The following is a 24,833-nucleotide window of genomic DNA, read 5'->3' as shown; positions in this document are numbered from 1 at the left end:
ATTATAAAAAGCTAATAACACTTCAAAAAAAATAGCTATAAAACAAAATTATTGTCTCTCCAAGTACAAGCCGATCTGGAAATTAAATTAATTATATTTTATTTATTTAAACAAGATAGGACAATTAATGTTTGATATAAATTCTTGAGGAATTGTAATGGTAGTTTACTTTCAAGGTATCCTTTGATAGTAGAGGTACTAATACATTTTGTAAAATGTAGAAACAAAAGCTTTTGCTTTGTGATCCTCCTTTTTGTTGGAATCTCTAATTAGTTTGGTAACATGGTGGTTAATAAGTTATAAATCTCTTAATATCTTTTTGGGAGGCGTCAGAGTCAGCATCAGTTTCAGTGGTATCTGATTGTTGGGTATAAACTTGGATGATTATTTTCCAAAAGGTACGTCCTTGAATTTTAGCAACAACTCTTTCACTTTTGATACTAGTATTTGTATTGTCTTCAAAAAATGTTGGTATGTAATTGGTGTACAATTGACCGACTGCTATACCATCGATAGAATTCTCTGACATGAATATACACATTGATCTCATCACGTGTTGAGATGCAATAGCATAGGTGTCGGCCCTCTTGTTTAGTAGCTTCATTCAAAAGGCATTTTGAGAAGAGAACCGAAGATTACCATCAGAAGATCTAGCACCTATCGCTAAAAGTTCTTTTAAATCAACTCTATCTAGTTTGGTAAATGGTGTTGATGTGTTAAAGAATTATTATCTTGCAGCATTTCTATTTAAATAAATCAAAGATGTAGGTAGCTAGATATGAGGCACCTCATAGCATCCCTTTCAATCAACTTGCCTTGTGTGAAGGATATCTATCTATTCATCATCCCCAACAGGGCTTGTGAAAAGGATGTGGATGAATCAAAGATATTCTTGCCCTCAAAAAAGAGAGAGAGCGTGAGATACTGAGAGTGTTTTGATTCTCTTTTTTTTCCCATTGTTGAAAATTTTTATATTGCAGCTAGCCTATTTTTTTTTTTTTTTTTTAATATTGCGCTCTCTCGCTCACTCTCAAGATAACCAAAACTTTTGTATTGTATTGTTTGCTTTTGTTTTACTTTTTAATAATAATAATATTATTTCTATTCACTACTTTTCAAAACAACTTTTAGTATTACAACAAACACAACACCCTAATAATAGTAATAATATCAGATATATAAGCAACAACATAACTACCAAAAATGGCAAAACCAAGAGCAACATCCAACACCAACAGAGATAATAATAACAAAAACATAAGAGATAACTTTAACAACAAGTCATATCGCATTTCACTCCAAGATACTAGTATCGTAGCAGGAGAGGATGTAGTAGTAAAGAACGCACCCTTCCTCATAGTCGTCTCGTCCAATCCAGGCGACGAGTCGAGCATCTCTGCCACCCAAGATACACAAGACATTACAGTCGACCTCGTCGAAGCTGACAATGTCGACCAAGCCATCGTTTGCCGTACCACCTCGTCATTTGATCACAACGTATACCTCAAGGAAGGATCCATCACCGTCGAAGCTCGTATCCACGTCCTCTCCTCCAAGCAAGAAGGTATCTCGTTTAGAATGACCATCAAGTTTGGTTCTCAATCCGTCGTCTCTCCACCCATCAAATGTGTATCCAAGTTAGACCCAAAAAAGAAAAGAAATATTAGTGATCTTCAACAACAACAAAGTCAACAAATAATAATTGAAGATGAACAACAACAACAAGAAATCACAAATAATAATAATAATAATAATAATAATAAGAACAAAAGAAAACAATTAGAACCAATTACACCAACTACATTAATATCAACACCATCAAATATCAACTCTATAAATAATAATACAACTCTATCAAATACATTGGCAGCAATGACCAATGATACAAGAGTATTAAAAAAAGTCAAAAGACAACAAAAAAAAGATAGAGAATTAATTTCTCTTTTGTACAAACAAAATGTAATGTTGGTCAATCAAATCAACGTGTTGACATCTGGTCTCAACAAGCTCATCTCTGTGCACAATGATACGTTGCTTTCCGTGCCTGCCTCGCCACCTTGTCTCCCACCAGCCTACTCGCCAGTATCGCCACCATGTTCTAGTCAGCAGACCGCCCCCCAATTGCAACTCTGCTTCCAGCCCCAGTCACAACAAATGTCGTCATTGCCCTCATCCCCTGAGGTCGTCCCTTCGTCGATGGACACCTCATCGTCTTTATCGTTCCCTATGATTAATACCGATATGCTGGAAAACCTCGGCCTTGCCATGCATGGCTCGAGTGACCAGCATACTGCGAATCCAGCCAATGGCCAACAGATGCAGTTTGACGGAAATTGCAGCTTTGGTTCATTCCTTGTCAAGTGTAACGGTGACGCTGGTTTCTCAAACTTCAAGACCACCAACACTGCTGCTGCTGCTACCAAGCAAGAAGATAATCAACAACAGGTAATTAGAATGTCCGATTATATCGAGATGTCGAATTATCAGCAACCATTATCATCTGCCTGTTGCACCAACAACAGCTCTCATGACAACACCTATTCACACTCACTTTTAGATTTAAATCATCTAGATTTTAACAATGTTGAATATTCATCGTCTCCTTTACCCTCTCCAAATTTCAATGACAATGTACCAAGTGAATCGGACATGATCATTATGTAAATTTAGGATAAAAATCCCTCAAAAAGTATTGTAATAATAATCAAACAAAACAAATAATTAATAATAATAATAATAATAATAATTATCACCAATCATTACACAAATCAAAAATCAATTTTTTCACAAACCAACAACAACAACAAATAGGCAAACAACAAAATAACTTTTACAACAATATAAACAAAAACAATATGTATTGTAAGTAAAAAGTAGGGTATTAATCAATTTATGAGGAGGACGTTAAACATAGGTAATGTAATTTACAAATCATAAATAACATGTAATATAATAATCCTTATCGAATTATTTGAACAATATTCAACCAACTGTTAATTATCATTGCACTTGGAAATTTAATCTAACAAAAAGGTAAACAACAAAAAAAAAAAAAGTGACTGGATAGAGTGTGGAATTTAATCAAGGTAGTATCTTTTTTATAAAACGATTCGACGATCAATGGGTAATATGTATCGCTGGATTGTTCCTTTTTCAAAAAACAAAAAAACAATAATAATAATCACTAAACACAACTATTTATTTTTCAACCAAGTCAATTACCAACTTGGACATAGACAGACAAACAAACTATAGTGACCTCTGCCATCAAAAATAATTCAAATTAAAGATTCTCAAAATATTTTAAATGTAGTATCCTTCTCCCTCCCTCTCTCTTTTTTTACTAACCTCTCTACTTGTAGTATTGTATATGTAAGATTTATTTTAAAAAAAAGAAGAAATCAAAACACTTGCACTCATCCGATTTGATACTTCTTAACCTTTTTTTTTTTTCTTTTCTTTTTTTCAATTATTATTAGTTTTTTGGTTTATTATCTATATCTATTTATATATTTATTTTTTGTTATTGGTCTTTCAATATCCCCCAAGTTTCCAAGTTTGTCAAGTCGTAGTAGTAGGAATCCTTTGTTGTTCAATGTTTCATCCAAGTACAGTTTTAATTTATAGGTCTTTTTATATATACCCTTTTCTGTATGTGTTTTTTTGTAAAAGATATCATTGTGTTTTAGATTAATCTAGCTAGCTCATTTTATATAAATAATAAAAAAAAAAAAAAAAAAAAAAAGAAAAGATAAAGAAAAACAAACAAACAAAAAGAAGAAAACAAACAAACAAACAAGAAACAAACAAAAAGAAGAAAAGAAGAAACCAAACAAACAAATAAAAAGAGTAGTCCTCCCAAGTTGGTCCACCCAAATCAAACCCCTTTTTCCTTTCTTTTTTTTGATTGATCCAGACAGCTTCCAATAGTCAGTTTATCTCACATGTGTAAGAAGTACAATCAATGTGACTAACACCAAAATTGATATCTTATCTTTTCTTTTGTTTTCTTTCGTTCTCTTTATTTCTTTTTCATTCTCTTTCAGTCTCTCTCTCTCTAAAGATTATTCAAGAACTTTCTACAATGGATTAATCTATGACTCTGCAATGAAAAGTAGTTTATTTATAACTGACTAGTCAACCAATTTATCAAATAAAGTCCCAAATTAGGGATGACATTACTCCTGGTATATTGGCAGTCGTCGTAATTAATACTTTATCAATCGTAATTTAAATTTCATCGGCATTTCGTTAGACGAGCTCTCGAAAAGTAGGGCTCAAAGAGGCTTTCGTCCTTGCAAATAGTCATTTAAAAAAAAAAAATTAAAAAATTAAAAAAAACAAAAAAAAAAAAAAGAACAAACGAAAACGAGCTTGATGATGAGCACATTTGTTTTTTTTTATTTCCTCACCATAGTTTCAACTAGTTGTTGTATTTCATCAACTTTTATTCACACATATATTAAAGAATGTTCAGACAAGCTTTAACCAAGTTAACCAAGCCATCATTGGTATGTAGATAAACAACAACTCTCAACTGCAACTATCAACAACAACTTTTCGAAAACAGCAGATTCAACAAGCAACTTCACAACATTCGTCTGTCTCGTTTTTTTTTCCTTCTTCTTCTTCTTTTTGAAAGAGTACAATCAATGTTGTGTTTGACCAAAATATACATGTTAAAGGCACATATATATTTATATAATTGTCTCATATATATGTATGTCTTGGATACGAAACAATTTTCATAGTACTCTCTTCACAATGACACGAATCATACGACAATTTTTTTTTTTTTCATCTACCTCACACACAATACTCGAGTCAAGATTACATCTCAAACAGTTTGACTTACTTACTTTTTCTCTTTTACTATTTTCTATTTAGGTCAATGGTGTTCGTTCATATTGCCAAGAAAACTCAAAGATCACTGGCTCTGTCATCGGTATTGATTTAGGTACCACCAACTCTTGCGTTGCTGTTATGCAAGGTACTGAAGCCCGTGTTCTCGAAAACGCTGAAGGTGGTCGTACTACCCCATCCGTCGTTGCCTTTACCGATGATGGTCAAAGAATCGTTGGTCTCCCAGCCAAGAGACAAGTAAGTACAAATTAAAATATACAAAAAAAAAAAACAATATATTCTAATTCTATTTCTTTTTCTTTTTCCTTTTCTATTTTTAGATGGTAACCAACTCTGCAAATACTTTATTCGCTACTAAGCGTTTAATTGGTCGTCGTTTTGATGATCCAATGACCCAAAAGGATATGGGTATGGTTCCATACAAGATTGTCAAGGGACCAAACGGAGATGCTTGGATGGAAGTCAAGGGTAAGCAAATCTCACCATCTGAAGCCGGAGCCTACGTCCTCACCAAGATGAAGGAAACCGCCGAAGCCAATCTCGGAGGAAAGATTGTCGACGCTGTCGTCACTGTCCCAGCCTACTTTAACGACGCCCAACGTCAAGCCACCAGAGATGCCGGTACCATTGCCGGTTTGACCGTCCGTCGTATTATCAACGAACCAACCGCCGCCGCCTTGGCCTATGGTTTCAAGATTGACGATCCAAAGACTGTTGCCGTCTACGATCTCGGAGGTGGTACTTTTGATATCTCTATCCTCGAAATTGTCAGCGGTGTCTTTGAAGTCCGTGCCACCAACGGTGATACTTTCCTCGGTGGTGAAGATTTCGATGTCACTTTGACCGACTACATGGCCGCCGAATTCAAAAAGGAAAAGGGTGTCGATCTCAAGAACGACCCAATGGCCATGCAACGTCTCAGAGAAGCCGCCGAAAAGGCCAAGTGCGAACTCTCATCGACCCTCCAAACCGACGTCTCCCTCCCATACATCTCTGCTGGTCCAAGCGGTCCACTCCACTTTAACATGAAGCTCACCCGTTCCAAGTTTGAGCAATTGGTCATGGAATTGATCAACCGTACCATCGAGCCATGCAAGATCTGTCTCAAGGACGCCAACCTTGCTCCAAAGGACATCAACGAAGTCATCCTCGTCGGAGGTATGACCCGTATGCCAAAGGTCGTCGAAGTTGCCAAGAACCTCTTTGGCAAGGAGCCATTCAAGGGTGTCAACCCAGACGAAGCCGTAGCCGTCGGTGCCGCCATCCAAGGTAATGTCATCAAGGGTGACACCAAGGGTATCGTCTTGGTCGATGTCACTCCACTCTCTCTCGGTATCGAGACCTGGGGTGGTATATTCACTCGTTTGATCAAGAAGAACACCTCGATCCCAGCCTCCAAGACCGACGTCTTCTCCACCGCCTCTGACGGTCAACAAGAAGTCGAAATCAAGGTCTTCCAAGGTGAGCGTGAAATGGCTGCCGACAACAAGCTCCTCGGCAAGTTCACCCTCTTTGGTTTGCCACCACTCCCAAAGGGTGTCCCACAAATCGAAGTTACCTTTGACATGGATGTCAACGGTATGCTCCAAGTCATCGCCAAGGACAAGGCCACCGGCAAGGCCCAACAAATCCGTATCCAAGCCTCTGGTGGTCTCTCCAAGGAAGATATTGCCCGTATCCTCAAGGAATCTGAAGCCAACTCTGAAGCCGACAAGAAGAGACGTGACCTCGTCGAAGCCAAGAACTCTGCCGAGTCATCTGTCTACCAAGTCGAAAAGGATCTCGTCGACTTTAAGGAATACCTCAACGCCCAACAAGGTGAAGAAATCAAAAAGGCCGTCCAAGCCGTCCGTGACGTCATGGCCAACGAAGACCCATCTGCCATCGAAACCGAAGTCAAGAAGCTCCGTGACCTCACCACCTCTACTTTCGAAGTTGCCTACAAGGCCAAGGTCTCTGCTCAAGCCTCTTCCCAACAAAACAACACCAACCAAACTCAAAACAAGGATAACAATACCACTGAAGCTGAATTCACTGAAAAGAAGTAAATCAGATGATGAAAAAAAAATTATTGTAAACTCTTTTAAAAAATAAACTATATAACAAATAAAATTAAAAATTAACTTAAAAAAAAAACAATATAGAGTATAGTTTATCTTTTTGAACATTAGATCTCTTTAAATCTTGTCGTGTTTGTGACCTTTGCCCAAATTAAACTCACTTAAAAAAACGAAAGCAATCTAACACATGTGGAGCAAAAAATCTTATTCTCTTTTGTTGTACAACAAATAAGAAATGAGTAGTAATAATAATAATGGATCGTATTCAAGTGTTACTGATACAGTAAAGGTAAAGCCAGCAAGAAAATTAAATTACCAGTATCTTCAAGTATTGGCTGCTGTTCCCATCATGGGTGCAGTCAAGTTTATAGGTAGAGATAAATACCCTCGATTAAATTGGGCATTGTATGGATTAACAATTGCTGGAGCATTTGTTCATGGATCTTATATGTTGTATGTAATCTCCATACATGTGCGATTAATGTTGATTAACTAACTATATCATCAATCCAATATTTAAACTTGAATAGGACAAAGAGTTATGGTACATTTGATGATGACTAATCAAATGTAATCAATCATATGAATATCATATAATCTTGTAGTCAATATATACCAAACCAATACCAATATCAATGTACATAATAATAATAATAATAAAATCGATAACTATCTATAGTAAAGTATATGTGTGTTTGTTGTTTGTTTATCTATCTATATATATCTTATCTATTTATTTACTATTATAATAACCAAGAGGATTATTTTGACAATGATGTTGTAGTAACTTCATAACATCGTTGTCTAATTCCTCTGGTACTATATCTTTACTGAGTACCCAATTGTAGATATCTGGATCTGGTTGTTGAATGATAATGTCGTACTTTTTGAGTTGAGCATCTGTAAAGGAGTGAAGGTGTTTGGTGGCAAATGTGCCCAATAAAAGATCATTCTCTAACATTCCCCTCTCTTTGCTTTGATATAATAACTTCTTTCTTAGTATCTCTGTTGCACTCAATGGTGCATTGTAGTCAACTGTTGTTGTAGTAGTTGTGGTTGAAAAGTATCTATTGGTACTATTATATAAACATCGATTGTTGTTGATGATTATAGATTGTGTTGATGATGATGATGTTGATAAGAGTCTTGTTAATCCTTTATAGATTGACATCTTTATATAGATATATGTTGAAAAGTAAGAGAGCAAGCTTAATATAAGTGAGTAAAAAAGATCACAAGTTCATCTGACTTGTCGACTACTTTAAAAAAATAAACATATTATTATTATTATATTGAATTACATATAAGGTTGGAGAAGAGTAGAAAGACCCATCACTTGGGCTAGTCAAAGGAACTGATTGTAGGTTAGAATTAAATTGGATCCAATTTGACTAGCCCAAGTGATGTGGTAATCTTTAACTCTAGTTTGTCTGACCAATGAACTTGGGCTCGATTCATTCCTACTAGACCTCAATTCGAAGGGAAAACCATCTCTGTTGAAAACAACCAACGATTGCCTATGATGCTATACGACTATAAAGTTTAATTAGTAGATTAAAAGACTACCATGGTTATTTGTGGTGTTGAGATTGTGATCATTATTATTGATTGTGCTGGTTTCTATAATCGAGTGATCGTCTATTATTTAATGAATGTAGTAGTAGTGTTTGAACTAGATTGTTGTTCTAATCGATGATTCTAAAATAGGAGTGTAGTGTTGTCGCATGGTACTCTGTTTTGATGATATATATGGAGCCCAAAGACCAGATAAGCGAAATGAGTTGGCTTTGCTTTGGTTTATATTGGTGATACTTGCTGCACCTGTTATTTCATCAGGTAAGTATGTTTAAGGGTTTGTTGTATTGTACTTGTGATGAATAAAAGTTCAACCATGAAACATAGATTAACTGCGCCACTTTACATTTAAATCTGAGCAACAAGTTTCAAAAAGTAAAGTTCGTGGTCCTTAAACATGAAGATTTAAATTAAAAAATTATAATTTGCATGTGGAAACAAATAGTACTGTATTGTATTGTATTGACAATATCTGGTTTATTATTATAGTTGTAATTAGGGATCATTTGTATTATTTGGGTTCATTCTAGCCATCTTCATCATTTTGCCTTCACGATAAAATTTAATTTTGAAAATGTATACTGCTACAAGAACAATAATAATAAATGCTGCTGCTGATCCAATTGCAATACCTATGATTTTGGTCGTTGTTAATCCTCCATTTGATGAACATTCTATTTGATCATTTTGATCTGAATTTGAATCAAGAATTACCTATAAATTATTTAATTAGTATTTTTGTTTGCTGGCCATCTCTTTTATCTATTGATTTATTTACCATGAAATCAGGATCCAATAAAATATCAGTCTTATAATTTGGAATATTTAAAGCAACAAATTTATCATTTAAATCATTTGTTGGTATTAACGTTCCTTGACTATTTGTATCATTGAAACCTGTTAGAAAAACATTGGTAATGACTGTTGATTTGGAGTCAATGATACCAGTCTTTATAAATCGACCATAAAATGATGTATTGTTGGCTTTAATTTTGATCCATTGTACCGAACCAAGATCGGTAGCCTTTCCAGCACTAGTCTCTATCATTTCCTGTGGTTTGGTATTTCCATCACAATCGGTGACATTTTGTAGATTTAAATCTGCTGCTATCGATGCCTTGATTACGAGTTGTAGGGTGTTTAGATGATTGGTAAAGCTGTATTTTGTCATTCCAATTGAATACTTTAATGTATTGTCTCCAATTTGAACGGTTGCATTGTTATATTGGATAGTGGTCGATTTGTTAAACCATTGCACGTATACTGTCACATTTGTAATATCAGCATTTACTATCTTTGTATTGTAAATAACGGTTGACGATGCATTGTTGAATGTAATACTATGGTCAATACCAGACATGTTTCGGTTGGTATCATTGATAACAATACTTTGCCAATCTTGAAATAAATGAAATACTACAATATTGCCATCCACATCAATTTCTCTTATACCAACCACTGTAATACTACCAGATAAATCACCACCTGTAATCAATGATGATGAATCATTTCCACTTGTATGATTTGATTCAATTATTACTAAATTAATAAATAAAAAATACAAATTAACTTTAATTGTTTATAATAGTTTGATTGTCATTGATATTTACCATTTGAACAAGATGGGCCTGAATAACCATCATTACATACACATCCACTTTCACCACAAACTCCATTAGAGGAACAGTTGCATAGTCCTTGATCAACAAACAAAAAGGCAGAGTTTTCGACAGCTTCGTATAGAGATGCATGGACGTTGATGTAATGACCACCTGGTTGGAAAGGTGATGAAGGGAATTTACATACAACAATTGTATTGTTGATCGATATGATGGGACAATCAATACTATTGCCAATTTGAACAAAGGAAGTAGATGTATCATTCCAAAAATTAGACCCGTATATGGTTATGAGTTGTTCTCTGTTTGCAATGGCTGGTGTAGCAGAATAAACAAAAGGTGCCATTGAGAGGAGGTTCAATGTTTTGCTACAGGTTCTTGCAACGCACACTGTAAATTGAAAGGTATCGTTTCGAGCAGGAACCCATACCTCGAAACCGGTACCAGAGCCTACAACATTGATACTTGTGTTTCCACTGATCGTATAATCAAAGCCTGGCCATGATATGTTGACATAGTCTTGATCAGATGGACCCAAAGGAGAACTAAAAAGATTTTGTCCAAATATTATTACCTTACTTGTTTCTTTGGGTACTGGTGATGGTGATATAATAGATATGGTTGGTATACCTAAAGAAAATAAAGAAAATAAAGAAAATAAAGAAAATAAGAAATAAATAAAGAAAGAGAGGTTAGTTTTTGCAAAGTTTGTTATGAGATCTCATAACAAAAAGTGTAGTTTAGAACATACCAATCTGTGCATTTGTTACATTTGAAAATAATAATAATAACAATAATACATGTATTAAAAAAAATATGAATAAAACGAGCTTCATTTCGTTGTTTGTAGTGGAATATTGGTTGTGTGATTATAAAAATAAAACAAAAAAAAAAAAGATTTGTTGTCCAAGAAGAGATAGCTCTATATATATATTCATATTATTTTTGAGATTACAATAGAACAAATATAACTATATATATATATATTTATTGCGAAAAGAAATGAGACATTTGTTGATGGGAACTCGAAACGTAAAAAATCTTGAGTTTCGAGGTCTCGAAAATCCCTCCACACCACCATTTTAACTTTAATTGGGTTTGATCGTGCTATTTTGAAAAAACAACAGATGACTTTCCATCAATATTTACAACACACCTCTATGTGACTCAACTTATTCTGACGTCATGTGGAGTACTAAACCTCAAAATAGTCTTTGGTGGTCATTTCATCCTCTATCCCTCATTCGATAGACCCTACAAGGGTTCCCTCCTCCTCCCTTGATGATCCCACTTATACCCACTCTCCCTCCCTCCCCACAATTAATTTAATGTAATCACTTAATTTGGGAATTTTAATTTAATAAAGTAAAACAATAATATTTATTTTGGTTTGGAAATGGCAATCCTTTTATGGTTATGGTGAATAATAATAATATTGACCGTCTGAAATTAATAAATAATAAATAATAAAATACAAATTATAAAGAACAACAAATAATACAATTTATTAATCGAGATTGAATTAAAATAGATAATTATAATTCCAGTGTGTTTGTGTATGGGTGAGAATGTTGTTGGGAATAATGAATGAATTAATTAATTAATTGGGTTAAGTTATTTGGGTTAATTAATTGGATTAATTAAATAGATCATAATCATCGATGATAATGTCGGCAGCCTTTTCAGCAACTGTCATGACAGTAGCATGAATAAGAGAGTGGGGTAGTTTTGGAAAGACTGATGCATCACAGACTCTTAATCCTCGTACTCCAATTACTCGGAGCTTGTTGTCGACAACGGCCATTGGATCAAACTCGGTTCCCATCTTGGCAGTGCCAGACCAGTGTTCATGAGAAACAGCCGAACTTTTAACAAAGTCTTCGATATCGGCATCAGAGACAACGTTGGCAGGAGGGACTACTTGAGCGACATAGTTGGACATGGGTGGATGTGAGAGGATACGTCTGGCCTCTTTAAATCCTCTGACAAGGGTATCAATGTCTTGTTGTTTGTTGAGAAGTGTAAAGTTGAGTAGAGGTGGTCTCTGGAAAAAGTCGATGCGAGAGCCAGTCTGGTTGGTGTTGAGTGTGAGGTAGTGGTTGTTGGGTTGGGGTTTGGAGATGCTGATGGCCATCGAGATGGCCTTGAATGGGACAGACTGACCAATGACACCGGGCTGGATGAGCATGACATTCTCGGCCTCTCCACCTGTGCCGTTGGGACGCAACCATGCACCGACCGAGTACCCGGGTGTAGCAAAGATACCCGTGCCCATCGTACTGTATTGCAGGTCGATACCAAACAAGTCGTACATGGTTGGACGTTCGTCAGAGGTGTCGTTGTAATGATGGATAGTAAAGATTAAAAAGTGGTTGAGTAGGTTCCGTCCGACACCTGGCAGATGCTTGATGAGTGTGGGGATATGTTGTGTGTATTGAGCGAGTTGAGCGGCATCTCCAACACCCGAGTTCATGAGTATCTTGGGTGTGTTGAGTGCACCGGCCGTCAAGATGACCTCTTTGGCACATTGGATATAGTAGACTTGCGTTGGGTTGTTGGTGAGGATAAACTCGACACCGCTAGCCTCGTACTTGGCCAAAATAATATTATATCTCCATCTGACACGCAGCACGGTGACAGAGGTCAATAGTTGGACATTTTGACGTTTGGTAGCATTGGTCAAATACTCGTGGGCTGGTGTCGATCTCTCACCCTTGTCATTAATGTTGAATTGCCAATACCCACATCCATCTCTAAATTCGTTTCCATTGAAATCATTGTTGTATGGCAGTCCACTCGAATTACAACTCAACAAAAAGTTTCTTCCCTCTTGATCAAATGGTCGAGTGCCAACCTTGATCTTACCTTGGTGTCCATGTTTATTACTACTAACTAAATGACTATCCATAATAGTATAAACTTTTTTAAAATATGGTTCCATTGTTGTCCAATTCCTAAAACAAAAAAAAAAATATTAATTATTTGTATATTTGAGTTTGTTGGTTTACATACCATCCAGGAACACCCCAATCATCATAATCATCAGTTTTACCTCTTTGGAAAACCATTCCATTGTGAACACCACATCCACCGATCATTTTGGCTACTTGAGCACCTTGAATATCCCAACGTGGACCAGTGATGGATGCCTTTTGCCAGTAGAGTGGCACGTCAAATGCAGTGACTGGTCGATTGGCAGTATACTCGTTATTCTTTGGGTTTAAAGTACCTCTTGTACCAACATAGTCTTCTCCACCCAACCCTGCAATCGATTTTTTACCTGCCTCCAAAACTAATACAGAATATCCCTTTTCTGATAATCTAAAAAAAAAAAACAAAAATAAAAGAAGATTAATTAGAAATTAAATCATGTTGTTTTAATTATTTAAATTATTTTGATTTACATTACCTATCAGTAATAATAGAACCAGAGGAACCACTACCAACGACTATAAAATCATAGACTAGAAATAAACTTGAACTTCCAACGGAAATGGTAGCTGTAATTTGTGCATTTACAAGTTGATAATTATTTAATAATAATAATGCAAGCAGCATAAATAATGAAAAAGCTGTAGCAACCAGCTTTGAAATAATTGCCATGAGTCAAATATTGATGAGATTGATTTCCAATGAATGATGAAAAAAAGAAAATTATTTACAGGTGTGTTGATTGGAAATGGATAGATCTATCAAATGGCAATTGATGTGTGAATTATTCCAAAGAAGAAGAATAGGAAGAAGAATAGTTATTATAATATTTTATCGATAAAATTGGATGGAATAACTAGATAGGATATAATTAATTAAAAAATATTAATATTATTATTATTATTATTTGTAAATTATTATTATTGTTGGAAAACACATTTAAAAAGGTTTTGGTTTAGGTTCATGTAACGGTGTTGTTGTTGTTGAATTATATATATATATAGTCGTATCTTTTACGATTGCACAATGGTTTTTTAAGATATAAATATTATTTGTACAGCCACAAAAGTATAAAAGATAGGTGGATTGCGGGGAGGGGGGTGTGAGTAATTTTTAACTAAAAAGTAAAAGCAGGATTAAGGAATTGGTGGTATTTTATAATACTCGAGTGTTAGATATAACAACCAAACAGATTTTGTTGTTATTGTCTGGAAATATTAATAGTTTTAAACTATCTATCTCTTAAAACACTATTTTAAAAAAAAAAAAAAAAGAGGGAGGGATGGAAGATATTTTAAATAATAATCAACAATTTGTTGGCGGCGGTCTAGTTGTTGTAGTGTTAAAGTGTTGATGATGTCAATGACAACAAGCAACGTGATGATGGTGAATAAATAAAATAAATAAAATAAATAAATTGATTTGGCGATATATATATATATTTTGTTTTGTTTAGTTTTGTTTAGTTTTTGATGATGGGTGGATTGGATATTATTGTGTAAGGTAGGTTGAGATTTAATTTAGGGGGATGGCTACTCGAGAATGTTCCATGCCAATAAATAATTAAATAAGGAATTAATTCTTTATTTAAAAACAACATAAGAAGATGAGACTGGTTGGTGACATCCAAACTAAATAAACCTGACTGACGCCTATTTATATTAAAAGTGGAACTAGCCAGGCTGTTGGTCGGGGACGGGGTGATAAATATCAAACACAATATTAATTTAAATATCACCATCCGTCCGTAAATGTATATATGCGCATTATGTACATCATCATCATCATGACCCACCACCAATTAATTAATTTCTTGGGTTGAGAGAGAGAGGAAAGAAGGAAGCAACGCCAACCGTGTGATGGAGCTGAGCTAAGCTCAACTCAGCTTTCCTACCCCCTTCCTCATCCACCACCAACCAGAAAGTCAAGTCAAGGGGTGGGTGTCGTCCAACACTTATTTTAAACAAAGCATTGCTGAGCTTAGGATAATGAATTTATAATTTGTGGATTAGATGATTAAATTGAGCACCAAACTTGATTTTACAAAATGAATGTTTAAACAAAATTAAATAATATATTAAAGATTGATATGATGGTGGGGGTTGTGAAGTATCATCACAACCGTCCCTATTGGTGATTGAGCGAGCGAGAAGGAGTAGGAGTGAGTTGTTTGATTCTGTCTGTCATCCGTAGGGTGATTCACCCCCTCTCTCCTCTCCTGTCTAGTTTTGTTCCATCATCCATTCTGCCAGTCAGTCAGTCAATCAATCAACCAATACTACTTTGAAATCAATCAATCAATTAATCAATCAATTAATCAATCAATCAATCGATTAATCAAGAATACCAACAATGATCATTATAGGATTTGATAAGAATACTTATCGATGGTGTGAAAAACAAGGTGGTGGGTGGGTGGGTTGGGTTTAAATGACAGAATAGAACAGAACGACAGGAGAATACGTTTGACCATTTGGAGGTGAGTGATGATGATGATATCAAATAGTAAGTTTTGTTGTTTTCTCACTAAAACGAGATGATCAACACACACACACAATACATTACTTCTTTGGATGCCATTCCTCCAACCAGAGAGAAAGTTGGCTTCTTTCAAAGATATCGTAAATCATCTTGATTTCTTCTACTCTACTCTACTCTACTATTATTACGATTACTTTTTTGAGAAGAGAATATTGTCTTTTTATGTTGCATTCTGTCTAGTCTCAACATAATGATGAATGAATGAGTATTCCACTCAAAGTAGAAACCAACACTACCCAATGTCATGATAAATAATAAATAACCGTCGTGTGGAGAGCCAAATATTTGGAAAATAATAGTAATAGGTTGGGTGGGATGAATAATATTCTGATAAATCAAGGGGGGTATGTATATACCCGAGTTCCATTTAACGATTAGATGATTGGATTGATTGATTGATCATCAATCAATAGTAACAATATTGTTGTGTGGTAAGATAAGATGGGGGTGTTAAACATAGAGGTGAGGTGGAATAGGACAATAACCTCCTCTCTTAAACCCCTTTCGATTGGTTTTTTGTGGGATCAATTTAGTCAAATGTGGAAACCACCAAAATCAATAGATATTGGATGGGTGTGTTGAACATATTGACTTGACGAGTGTGGTCTGTGTGTGTGTTATTGTGATATTTTAAAAGTTGAAATAACAACATCACATCGATGATCGAAATGATTGATGGGCTATTGAATCGATAGATGTGTGTGTGTGTGTGTATTGTGGGTGTATGGGTGATGGGTGGACGATAACGAAAGTTGACTCGAGTCTGTCGGTCAGTTGTCAGTCGGTCAGTCCTTTAATAGTAGTTTAATACATACACTATAAGTTTGAATTGAATAATAATAATAATATTTTTTATTATTATTACTATCTACAAATACAACAATACAATATATATAATATAAATACAAAAAAGGTTGATTGTAACTTTAAAACTCTAAACTGATGAGGATCCTCCTTTTTATAATCATCGATTGACGACTACTAAGCTTCTTTGCCTCTTTTAAACTACTTTTTACCTGAGGGCGGGGTGTTGTTTGAGGATCATAAAGAGGGTGGAGGGTGGGTGGTTTGTCGCCAAGAACGAGTCTGGGTGATGAATGGATGAATGGATGGTGCATGATGATGATGATCGAGTTGTTGTTGTTGTTGTTGTTGTTGATACCGTATTGATTTGATGATCGACAATTAATTCGATGAAGTGGAGTAACCAACAAAGGCAGAGAAAGGAAAACGAGAGAAAGTGAGAAGTTGCGCAACAAAGTAGGAGGATCCTCTCCTCTCCTCTCCTGTGCTTTTGGTTAGTACCTTTCCCATCCTCGTCTGATATTCTTTGTTTTAAATTCTTCTCTTTTCGTGCTCTGTACAGCTGACAGCTGCTGATCTTGTTTACACTGATATGACAGCGTGCTTGTTTTCATGTGGCACCGTCTAAATTAACAACACCACCCCCACAAACCACAAGTTGGATTTTTCAATCGTTTGGTATTATTATTATTGATGTTGATGTTATGTTCTACTCTACCTACTCCTTTCTATAGTTGGATTGTCTGCTGATTGGTGGTTGGGTTTTTTGTTCTTGTTCTTCTAGTTTTGGGTATTTAGGTAGGTAGGTAGTTGGTTGGAAGAGAAAATAAACTATAATCTCAATACTGCGTGCAACAACAGACTTCCTGTTTTCCAAACACTGCCGCCGATGATCATCCATAAATAGGAGGGGTACCCCCTAACCACAGCTACCGCTACCACCATCTGAATATCTGGAAAGGAAGTGACGGGGGTGATTTCTGCCAAACCGAAAGGGTACCATCACAACCATGCATATCTATCTTTTCTCTAATTATTATAATATGAACATGATGTTATGGTCATGGTCAGTGGTCAATGTTGTGTGAATGAGTGTGTGTGTGTGTCAACTGACATATACCCAGATCCGGTATTGAGCATTGTTTACTTACCAGTGCGCGACACGAACCAATCAAGTCAAGGAAAGTAGTTCATTGACTAATCTCGGCTAAAATATGAAAATGATTGGGCTGGCTTGGTCTATGTATAACCACGGCATCACATCCATGATCATTATCATCCACTAACCGATTTGTTATCTGGCAAGCGAGACGACAATGTAATGGGTGGAAAAATAAAGGTGAGATATTTTGGATGGAGATTTTTTTTTATAAAGTACTCTTATGTTCCGGATTAAACGCCAAAATGAGAAGAGGGCAGGTACGACCCATATCTAGTAATGTTCCAACGCACATTCGACTATGGAAAGAAAGAGTCGAGTCAGGTGGTTCCAACCAAGCCGAGCAGTTAATTAATTAATAAATACAACAACAACGACAGTCGTTGCGTTGCAACCGGTTTAAGGTTGATTGGTCGTAAAAGGTTATAATGGACAATTAATAACCAGGTTTGGGGTTGCTCCGAATCCCGCCATATGATCAACCAAATAACCCTGCTGAATGATATAATTGATGGATGGTGGTGGTTTGGTTGTTAGTTGGTACTGACATTGTTGTTGCGATGGGTAGATAGTCGGATATATGAGGATGTGAGGAGGAGGATGTTGTGAGTCTTTGAGTTGAGTACACCACCTCATTATTATGATTTGAGGGGAGGTCTTAGATTGATGGGTACATGTAACCCAAATAATGGTTGACACTGATCAGTGTTTAGTGTTGATGATCATTCATTCATTCATTCATTCTTTGTGTTGATTCACCGACCATTTGCTGTTTTGTGTTTTCCTGTCATTTGACTAATCCTGCGGTTGTAGAAACTATAGATATTGTAGGGTATAGTAGAAAAGATAAGATAAAGTTTAAAGAAAAGAATATCTTTGTTGCCTTTGCGATTCCTTGTCTCCTTGAGACTTATCTTTCGTTCTCAAGCTCCAGAGGTGATCCCATCGAATCGAAAAGTAGGCCGCATACCCATTGAGAATTCTCGCATGCACAAAAATCTCTACCTACACCAATTTGTGTAGATCGAAGAGGTTTTCGACTTTTTTTAAAGACGTAAAATGGCAAATGCGCTTGCTTCCCTTTGCCAACCCAGACCTTGTCTCCAGTCTCACACTGTTGATTTAAACCTGTTTACACCAAAAACACACACATTACATTCATTATTGTTTATTATTAATACATCATCCATCACATTGCATTGTTTGGTTCATTTTTATATACAGTATATAGATAAGATAGGTAGATAAGATAAAGATAGATAGATTGGGATGAAGTATTTCTTAGGCTAGTCAATTTATTATTATCATTCATATATTCATATTTATATTTATATATATATCATATATATCCATCAAACATATCAATCAATCAGATTCAACGATATTCATTGATTAATAATTACAATTAGGGTGTTTGTTTTTTTGCTTTTTTTTTTTTTTGAAAGTATCAAAAGCGACAAACTCAGAAACTATATAGTGTTACTAGTTCCCTCTCTCTCCTTCCCCACCCACATCACACAACCTATTCAACTTACGTATATTTATATATTATATAATATAAAAAAGGAACAGATAGATAGATAGATAAAAAATGTCAATTTTAGTATCTGTATATCCTTCACATGAAGAGGATATTGGTCTTCACAAAGTCGAAGATTTCACTCTAGACACTAGACATTTGGAGGATTTAGTTTCCATTCCAAAGAATCCAAAGAGATTAGCCGACCTTGGTGGTGTCAAAGGTTTGGCCGATAAATTAAATGTTAACCTTGATGAAGGTCTACCAGTACATATGATCATGACTGAAGAGTCAAATCTTCGTATTAAAAGGTTAGTAATATAATATATATATACCATCCACTATATATATCGATCAAATTCGATTGATTGGTCGATTGGATTGATTCCCTCTTTTTTTTCCAAATCCACCCTAACACCCCCCCTCTTTTTTTTCCTCTTTTCTTTTTTCTTTTTTTTTTTGTACATTAGATATGGAAGAAATATTTTACCAGATCCACCACAAGATTCATTATGGAGTATGATTATAGATGCATTAAAAGATGAAACATTGATTATTTTGGTGATTGCAGCTACTATTTCCATTATTTTGGGTGCTTTGAAATGGACATCGCATGACCCCAAGACTGGATGGATCGATGGTGTAGCTATTTTGGTGGCTGTTGCCATTGTTACGATGGTGACATCGATCAACAATTACAAGAATCAAGGACGTTTCCTAGAGTTGAACAAAAAGTCGGCTGACAAGCAAGTCAAGCTGTTCCGTGGTGGCCAACAAATGTTGGTCTCTATTTTCGACGTGTTGGTTGGCGACGTGTTGGTCGTCGACACTGGTGACATTATTTGCGGAGACGGTGTCTTTATCGAGGGACATTCGTTGGTGTGCGACGAGTCATCTTTGACGGGTGAGTCGGACCCCGTGAAAAAGGGGTCGCCCGAGAATGGCATGGACCCATTCTTGATCTCTGGCTCGATGGTGCAAGAGGGTTTTGGACGTATGTTGGTCACTGCCGTCGGCGTCAACTCGCTCAACGGCCGTATCATGATGTCGCTGCGTACCGAGATTGAAGACACCCCACTCCAAGAAAAGTTGGGTGTGTTGGCCGAACGTATCGGCAAGTTTGGTCTGGCTGTTGCCGCACTCATGATTCTCATCACCGTGCCCAAATACTTTATCACGAAAAAGGTCAACGACGAGCCCATCACCGCTGCCTCGGTCTCGGATATCACCCAGATCGTCGTCGGTGCCATCACCATCGTTGTCGTGGCCGTGCCCGAGGGTCTGCCACTCGCCGTCACCATGGCGCTCGCCTATGGCATGCTCAAAATGTTCAAAGAGAACAACTTGGTGCGTAACCTTGCCAGTTGCGAGACTATGGGTGGCGCAACCACCATCTGCTCGGACAAGACCGGTACCCTCACCCAAAACGTCATGACGGTTGTCGCAGGCCACATTTGCAAGCCATTTGACGACGTTGACTACAACCTGCGCTATGTCGTCCCCGCATCCATCCAGACTATCCTCACCGACGGCATTTGCGTCAACAGCAACGCCTACGAAGGCACCAACAGCAAGGGCCGTACCGAGGTGGTCGGCAGCAAGACCGAGGGTGCCCTGCTCCAGTTCACCAAGACGTTTGGCGCCGACTATGTCGAGGTCCGCAAGCGTCTCCACGTCGAGAAGCTCTACCCCTTCTCGAGCGCCCGTAAGCGCATGGGTGTGCTCGTCACACTCGACGAGCAACACGTGCGTCTCTACGTCAAGGGTGCCTCTGAGCGTATCCTCGAGGCCTGCGACTCGTACCTCGACGCCGACGGCAACATCCAGCCCCTCGGCGCCGACGCCAAGGAGGTCTACGAAAAGGCCATCTTTGGCTTTGCCTCCGACACGCTCCGTACCATCGGGCTCGCCTACAAGGACTACAAAAAGGCCGAGTACGACTATGAAGAGGCCGATGAGCCCAACTTTGGTCTCACCCTCGTCGGCATCCTCGGTATCCGTGACCCATTGCGTCCCGAGGTGCGCGGTGCCGTGCGTCAGTGCCAAGGTGCCGGCATCGTCGTGCGTATGCTCACCGGAGACAACATTGTCACAGCCGAGAACATCGCCAGAAAGTGCGGTATCCTCCAACCGGGCGACATCTCAATGGACAGCTTTGCATTCAACAAAATGTCCGAAGCCGAGTTGGAACGTGTCATCCCACGTCTCCGTGTACTCGCCCGTTCATCGCCACTCGACAAGTTGCGTCTCGTCAACAAGCTCAAAGATATGGGTGAGATTGTCGCCGTCACTGGTGACGGTACCAACGACTCTCCCGCACTCAAACAAGCCAACGTCGGTTTCTCCATGGGTATCTCTGGTACCGAGGTGGCTATTGCTGCATCGGACGTTGTTCTCCTCGACGATAACTTTGCCTCTATTGTACGTGCCGTACTCTGGGGTCGTAACATCTACGACAGTATCTGTAAATTCCTTCAATTCCAATTGACCATCAATATTGTCGCTGTCACTGTCGCCTTTGTCGGTACCATCTATGGTAATGGAAAGTCTCCATTAACCGGTGTCCAACTCCTCTGGATCAATCTCATTATGGATACTATGGCTGCCTTGGCTCTTGCCACTGAACCACCCACACCTGATCTCCTCGAACGTCCCCCAACCGGTAAAGACTCGCCTCTCATCACACGTACCATGTGGCGTAACATCATCGGTCACGCCGTCTTCCAGCTCACCGTCCAATTTGTCCTTCTCTACATCGGTACCGACATTTACAACAACTTTGTCCACGAAAAGATCATCAAAGACTCTGTCCGTCACTATACCATCATTTTCAATACTTTTGTATTTATGCAATTATTTAACGAAATTAATGCTAGAGTACTTGGAAACAGTAAGTTGTATAGAAATAATATATCTCTTCAATAACTAACCATAGCTCCTTTTCTATTCCATCCTTTTTTTAGAATTAAATCCATTTAGAGGTATTTTTGCCAATCCAATTTATGTTACTATTCTTTTCATTACGGTTGTTATTCAAGTTCTCTTTGTCACTTTTGGTGGTGAAGTCACCTCGACTGTGCCATTGGGTGTCTATGAATGGATTGGTTGCGTCGTGACCGGTTTCTTCTCTTTGGTTGTTGGTCTTTTACTCAGAATGATCCCAATCAAGGAACCAAGCTACCTCAAGAACCATGGAAAGTTTGAAACTTCTCCACTATTAGATGGCGCCAACAAATATGGAAGTGTTTAAAACACACACAATAATAGCAAGGTAGACTCTATCAATATCAATACCAAATCAAATCTCTTTTTTTTCCGAAACCGAACCTACTCGAAATCCCCTATATTAATACAATACAATACCTAATACTCATATATACCATAATAATAAATAGAAAGAACCTTTTAATTTTTTTAGGTTGATTAAATAATTACTTTTTTTCAAAGAGAGTTTTATTATTATTATTATTATCGTATATTCTATATATTCTTTTAATTTATATTTATGTACATGTTTTATATATATTTAATTTATTCTTTGGTGTTTAATAAACTTTTTACCATCTTGCAAAATGAACTTCAGAAAATCCATATAGGTCAACTGAAATGACTTCTCCATCATCAAGAATAATATCACCTATATTAATAATAGATAGATTTAAATTTGGTTAGTTATAGTTTATAAATGGAGAGTATTACTACTACTATTGTTACTACTACTAACCTTTAAAATTACCCATAATTTGATCAAAACTTGAAGAGATGATACCGAAATTATTAGATTCAACCTTTTTAATAAATGGAGTAAAAACAACTGGATTACCACCAAAACGACCATGTTTACATTCGAATAACCATGGTTTGGCAGTATCTTTTGGGTTGTATTTTATATCTACTTGACCTAGTTTATGAATACGACCATCAATATTTACACAATTTTCAGTATGGGTGGTTAGATTGCCAAACCCAGCACCTAAATTGAGACCTACTGGACGACCATCAGCAGTGACACCCCAAGCCGATGACCACAACCAAAATGAACTATAGTCCCAACATCCTCTACCCCAATCCATTAATCCATAGGTGAAATTATATTGACGATCCGGACTCTCTGCCAAATAATCTGTATCTCCAACTTGCAGTTTACTACCAGCTACCACTGGAATTAAATTAACTTTTCGATTATAATAAAAGTTTTCTTTTCCAATTGGTGTTACCAATACTATACTCTCTCTATTTGGACTTAAATCCAATGTAATATCTGCATCTAATTTCATCTTTTTACTTTTAATCTAAAACAAATAATAAATAAATACAATTTTAAAATTAATAAATTATTCTTTTCATCATGATGGTATCTATTATGATATATATTTACTTTTATATTATGTTTAATATCATTTCCATTACCATTATTTGTTACTTCAAATTTAAGTGAGAATTTTTTGGATGTATAATCAATGTGAACGCCAGGTGCAGAACTATCGGCAGGTAATTGCATACCTTTTGTTACAAAAGAGGTGTTGATGACATCATCCTTTATGATATTATTTGGCTTATCAAATTCGATGAAAAAGGTTTGGTAGTTGTTGACGTAACCAAGATTGGCAACAGCAACGGCCAAGTAAAACTTGTCTGTCACGAAACCATAATAATTCCATTCCTTTAATCTATATCCTTTTCTAAAACTAGTCAAACTTGATGGGTTATAGTTTAAACAAGGTTGTCTTGCCCATCCCCCTTTTTTCAACTTTCCTTCATTATCTAATAAATCATCTTGATCTATAATTTCAACTTGATTCCTAAAAAGGATCGACCAATCAAAATTAATAAAAGTCATTTTACATCAATCTTATTATATTTTTGAAACAACATACTTTAATTCTATATCCAAATATGGTGTATATTTCTTTACATAATGTTCACAACTAGCATCTTGATTTACACATTCCTTGTTATGATTACCTTTATCAGTTGTATTATTTGATGATGAAGCTGCTTCGTCAACTGGTACTACTACTACACTACTAGATGATGATGATGATGGGATTGATTCAATTGTTGTTGCAGTAGTAGTGCTAGGTGCAACTACAGTTGTTTCTTGTTGTTCTGTCATGATTATTAATTAATCTATTCTATCGTTGTAAAATAAATAATTTTAAATTATATTATATTATATTATATTATTATTTATTATTGCTGTACTACAAATATTATTATTATTATTATTACTTAGTAGTTTTAGATTATGAGTAAATTTAAAGTGTTGATTGGGTACTCGAGATGATGAGTGGTTTGAGTAAAACTGGTTTTGAAGTGGGTGTAAGGTAGTACTGAGTAGAGACAGACAGTCGGTTGGGCGGATTGAAATTTCCAAAAGATGGGAAGGGAATAAAATTTAAGTAGGGCTGATCAGAGTGAAATCTCCGTCGTAATTTTATCTATCTATTCTGATGGATAGCCAAATGATAATGATCCGCTTGAGCTCGTTTGTTTGTTTAGTTTAAGGTTAGCGGGATAGGAGGATAGGATGATAGGATAATTAAAAAGGATAATAATTTAAAAAGTGTTTTGTTCCAAGGTTCCCAACATCACCGAAAAAGAATTCAATCTGATCACCCAGGGATGCACTGAAATTGCCTTCGGCTCACGAGAATTGACTCCGAAAAGATAAATTTTGCTCTGATATTTCTTGGGATGCCCCAATCTACGCAAATGAACCTCTTCATATTCATAGCAACCTCCCTCCCTTTTGGGTTCTA

The 24,833-nt window shown here is 36.5% G+C and overlaps 9 protein-coding genes across 9 annotated transcripts; 4 read left to right on the top strand and 5 right to left on the bottom strand.

Moving 5' to 3' along the window:
- Positions 1-289: 289 nt before the first annotated feature.
- Positions 290-604, bottom strand: DFA_05219 (uncharacterized protein; the record flags this gene model as incomplete). Its single annotated transcript, XM_004360883.1, has 1 exon — positions 290-604. One exon carries the CDS (start codon positions 602-604, stop codon positions 290-292), a length of 315 nt encoding a protein of 104 aa, XP_004360940.1.
- Positions 605-1,203: 599 nt separating this feature from the next.
- On the top strand, positions 1,204-4,234 carry DFA_05218 (uncharacterized protein; the record flags this gene model as incomplete). Its single annotated transcript, XM_004360882.1, has 2 exons — positions 1,204-2,660; positions 4,138-4,234. 2 exons carry the CDS (start codon positions 1,204-1,206, stop codon positions 4,232-4,234), a joined length of 1,554 nt encoding a protein of 517 aa, XP_004360939.1.
- A 235-nt stretch (positions 4,235-4,469) lies between these two features.
- On the top strand, positions 4,470-6,911 carry mhsp70 (mitochondrial Hsp70 precursor; the record flags this gene model as incomplete). Its single annotated transcript, XM_004360881.1, has 3 exons — positions 4,470-4,511; positions 4,888-5,100; positions 5,184-6,911. 3 exons carry the CDS (start codon positions 4,470-4,472, stop codon positions 6,909-6,911), a joined length of 1,983 nt encoding a protein of 660 aa, XP_004360938.1.
- A 247-nt stretch (positions 6,912-7,158) lies between these two features.
- On the top strand, positions 7,159-7,487 carry DFA_05216 (uncharacterized protein; the record flags this gene model as incomplete). Its single annotated transcript, XM_004360880.1, has 2 exons — positions 7,159-7,376; positions 7,454-7,487. 2 exons carry the CDS (start codon positions 7,159-7,161, stop codon positions 7,485-7,487), a joined length of 252 nt encoding a protein of 83 aa, XP_004360937.1.
- A 169-nt stretch (positions 7,488-7,656) lies between these two features.
- On the bottom strand, positions 7,657-8,094 carry DFA_05215 (DUF339 family protein; the record flags this gene model as incomplete). The annotated part of the gene is made up of 1 exon (XM_004360879.1): positions 7,657-8,094. The coding sequence occupies one exon, from the start codon at positions 8,092-8,094 to the stop codon at positions 7,657-7,659; it is 438 nt and encodes a 145-aa protein (XP_004360936.1).
- Positions 8,095-8,993: 899 nt separating this feature from the next.
- DFA_05214 (EGF-like domain-containing protein) lies at positions 8,994-11,198 on the bottom strand (the record flags this gene model as incomplete). Its single annotated transcript, XM_004360878.1, has 5 exons — positions 8,994-9,212; positions 9,277-10,037; positions 10,109-10,662; positions 10,692-10,747; positions 11,127-11,198. The coding sequence occupies 5 exons, from the start codon at positions 11,196-11,198 to the stop codon at positions 8,994-8,996; spliced, it is 1,662 nt and encodes a 553-aa protein (XP_004360935.1).
- Positions 11,199-11,753: 555 nt separating this feature from the next.
- Positions 11,754-13,720, bottom strand: chdh (choline dehydrogenase; the record flags this gene model as incomplete). The annotated part of the gene is made up of 3 exons (XM_004360877.1): positions 11,754-13,071; positions 13,130-13,438; positions 13,527-13,720. The coding sequence occupies 3 exons, from the start codon at positions 13,718-13,720 to the stop codon at positions 11,754-11,756; spliced, it is 1,821 nt and encodes a 606-aa protein (XP_004360934.1).
- A 5,423-nt stretch (positions 13,721-19,143) lies between these two features.
- On the top strand, positions 19,144-22,498 carry DFA_05212 (uncharacterized protein; the record flags this gene model as incomplete). Its single annotated transcript, XM_004360876.1, has 4 exons — positions 19,144-19,382; positions 19,542-21,961; positions 22,035-22,315; positions 22,490-22,498. The coding sequence occupies 4 exons, from the start codon at positions 19,144-19,146 to the stop codon at positions 22,496-22,498; spliced, it is 2,949 nt and encodes a 982-aa protein (XP_004360933.1).
- A 130-nt stretch (positions 22,499-22,628) lies between these two features.
- DFA_05211 (uncharacterized protein) lies at positions 22,629-24,187 on the bottom strand (the record flags this gene model as incomplete). The annotated part of the gene is made up of 4 exons (XM_004360875.1): positions 22,629-22,708; positions 22,796-23,363; positions 23,450-23,873; positions 23,949-24,187. 4 exons carry the CDS (start codon positions 24,185-24,187, stop codon positions 22,629-22,631), a joined length of 1,311 nt encoding a protein of 436 aa, XP_004360932.1.
- Between the last annotated feature and the right edge of the window lie 646 nt (positions 24,188-24,833).

Source organism: Cavenderia fasciculata (assembly GCF_000203815.1).
Source record: "Cavenderia fasciculata unplaced genomic scaffold Scf_Dfasci-G-o-80e12.f1-5, whole genome shotgun sequence".
NCBI classification, from domain to species: domain Eukaryota; phylum Evosea; class Eumycetozoa; order Acytosteliales; family Cavenderiaceae; genus Cavenderia; species Cavenderia fasciculata.
Note: the sequence above shows the minus strand (reverse complement) of the source record. Positions and strands in the feature narration are given on the sequence as shown.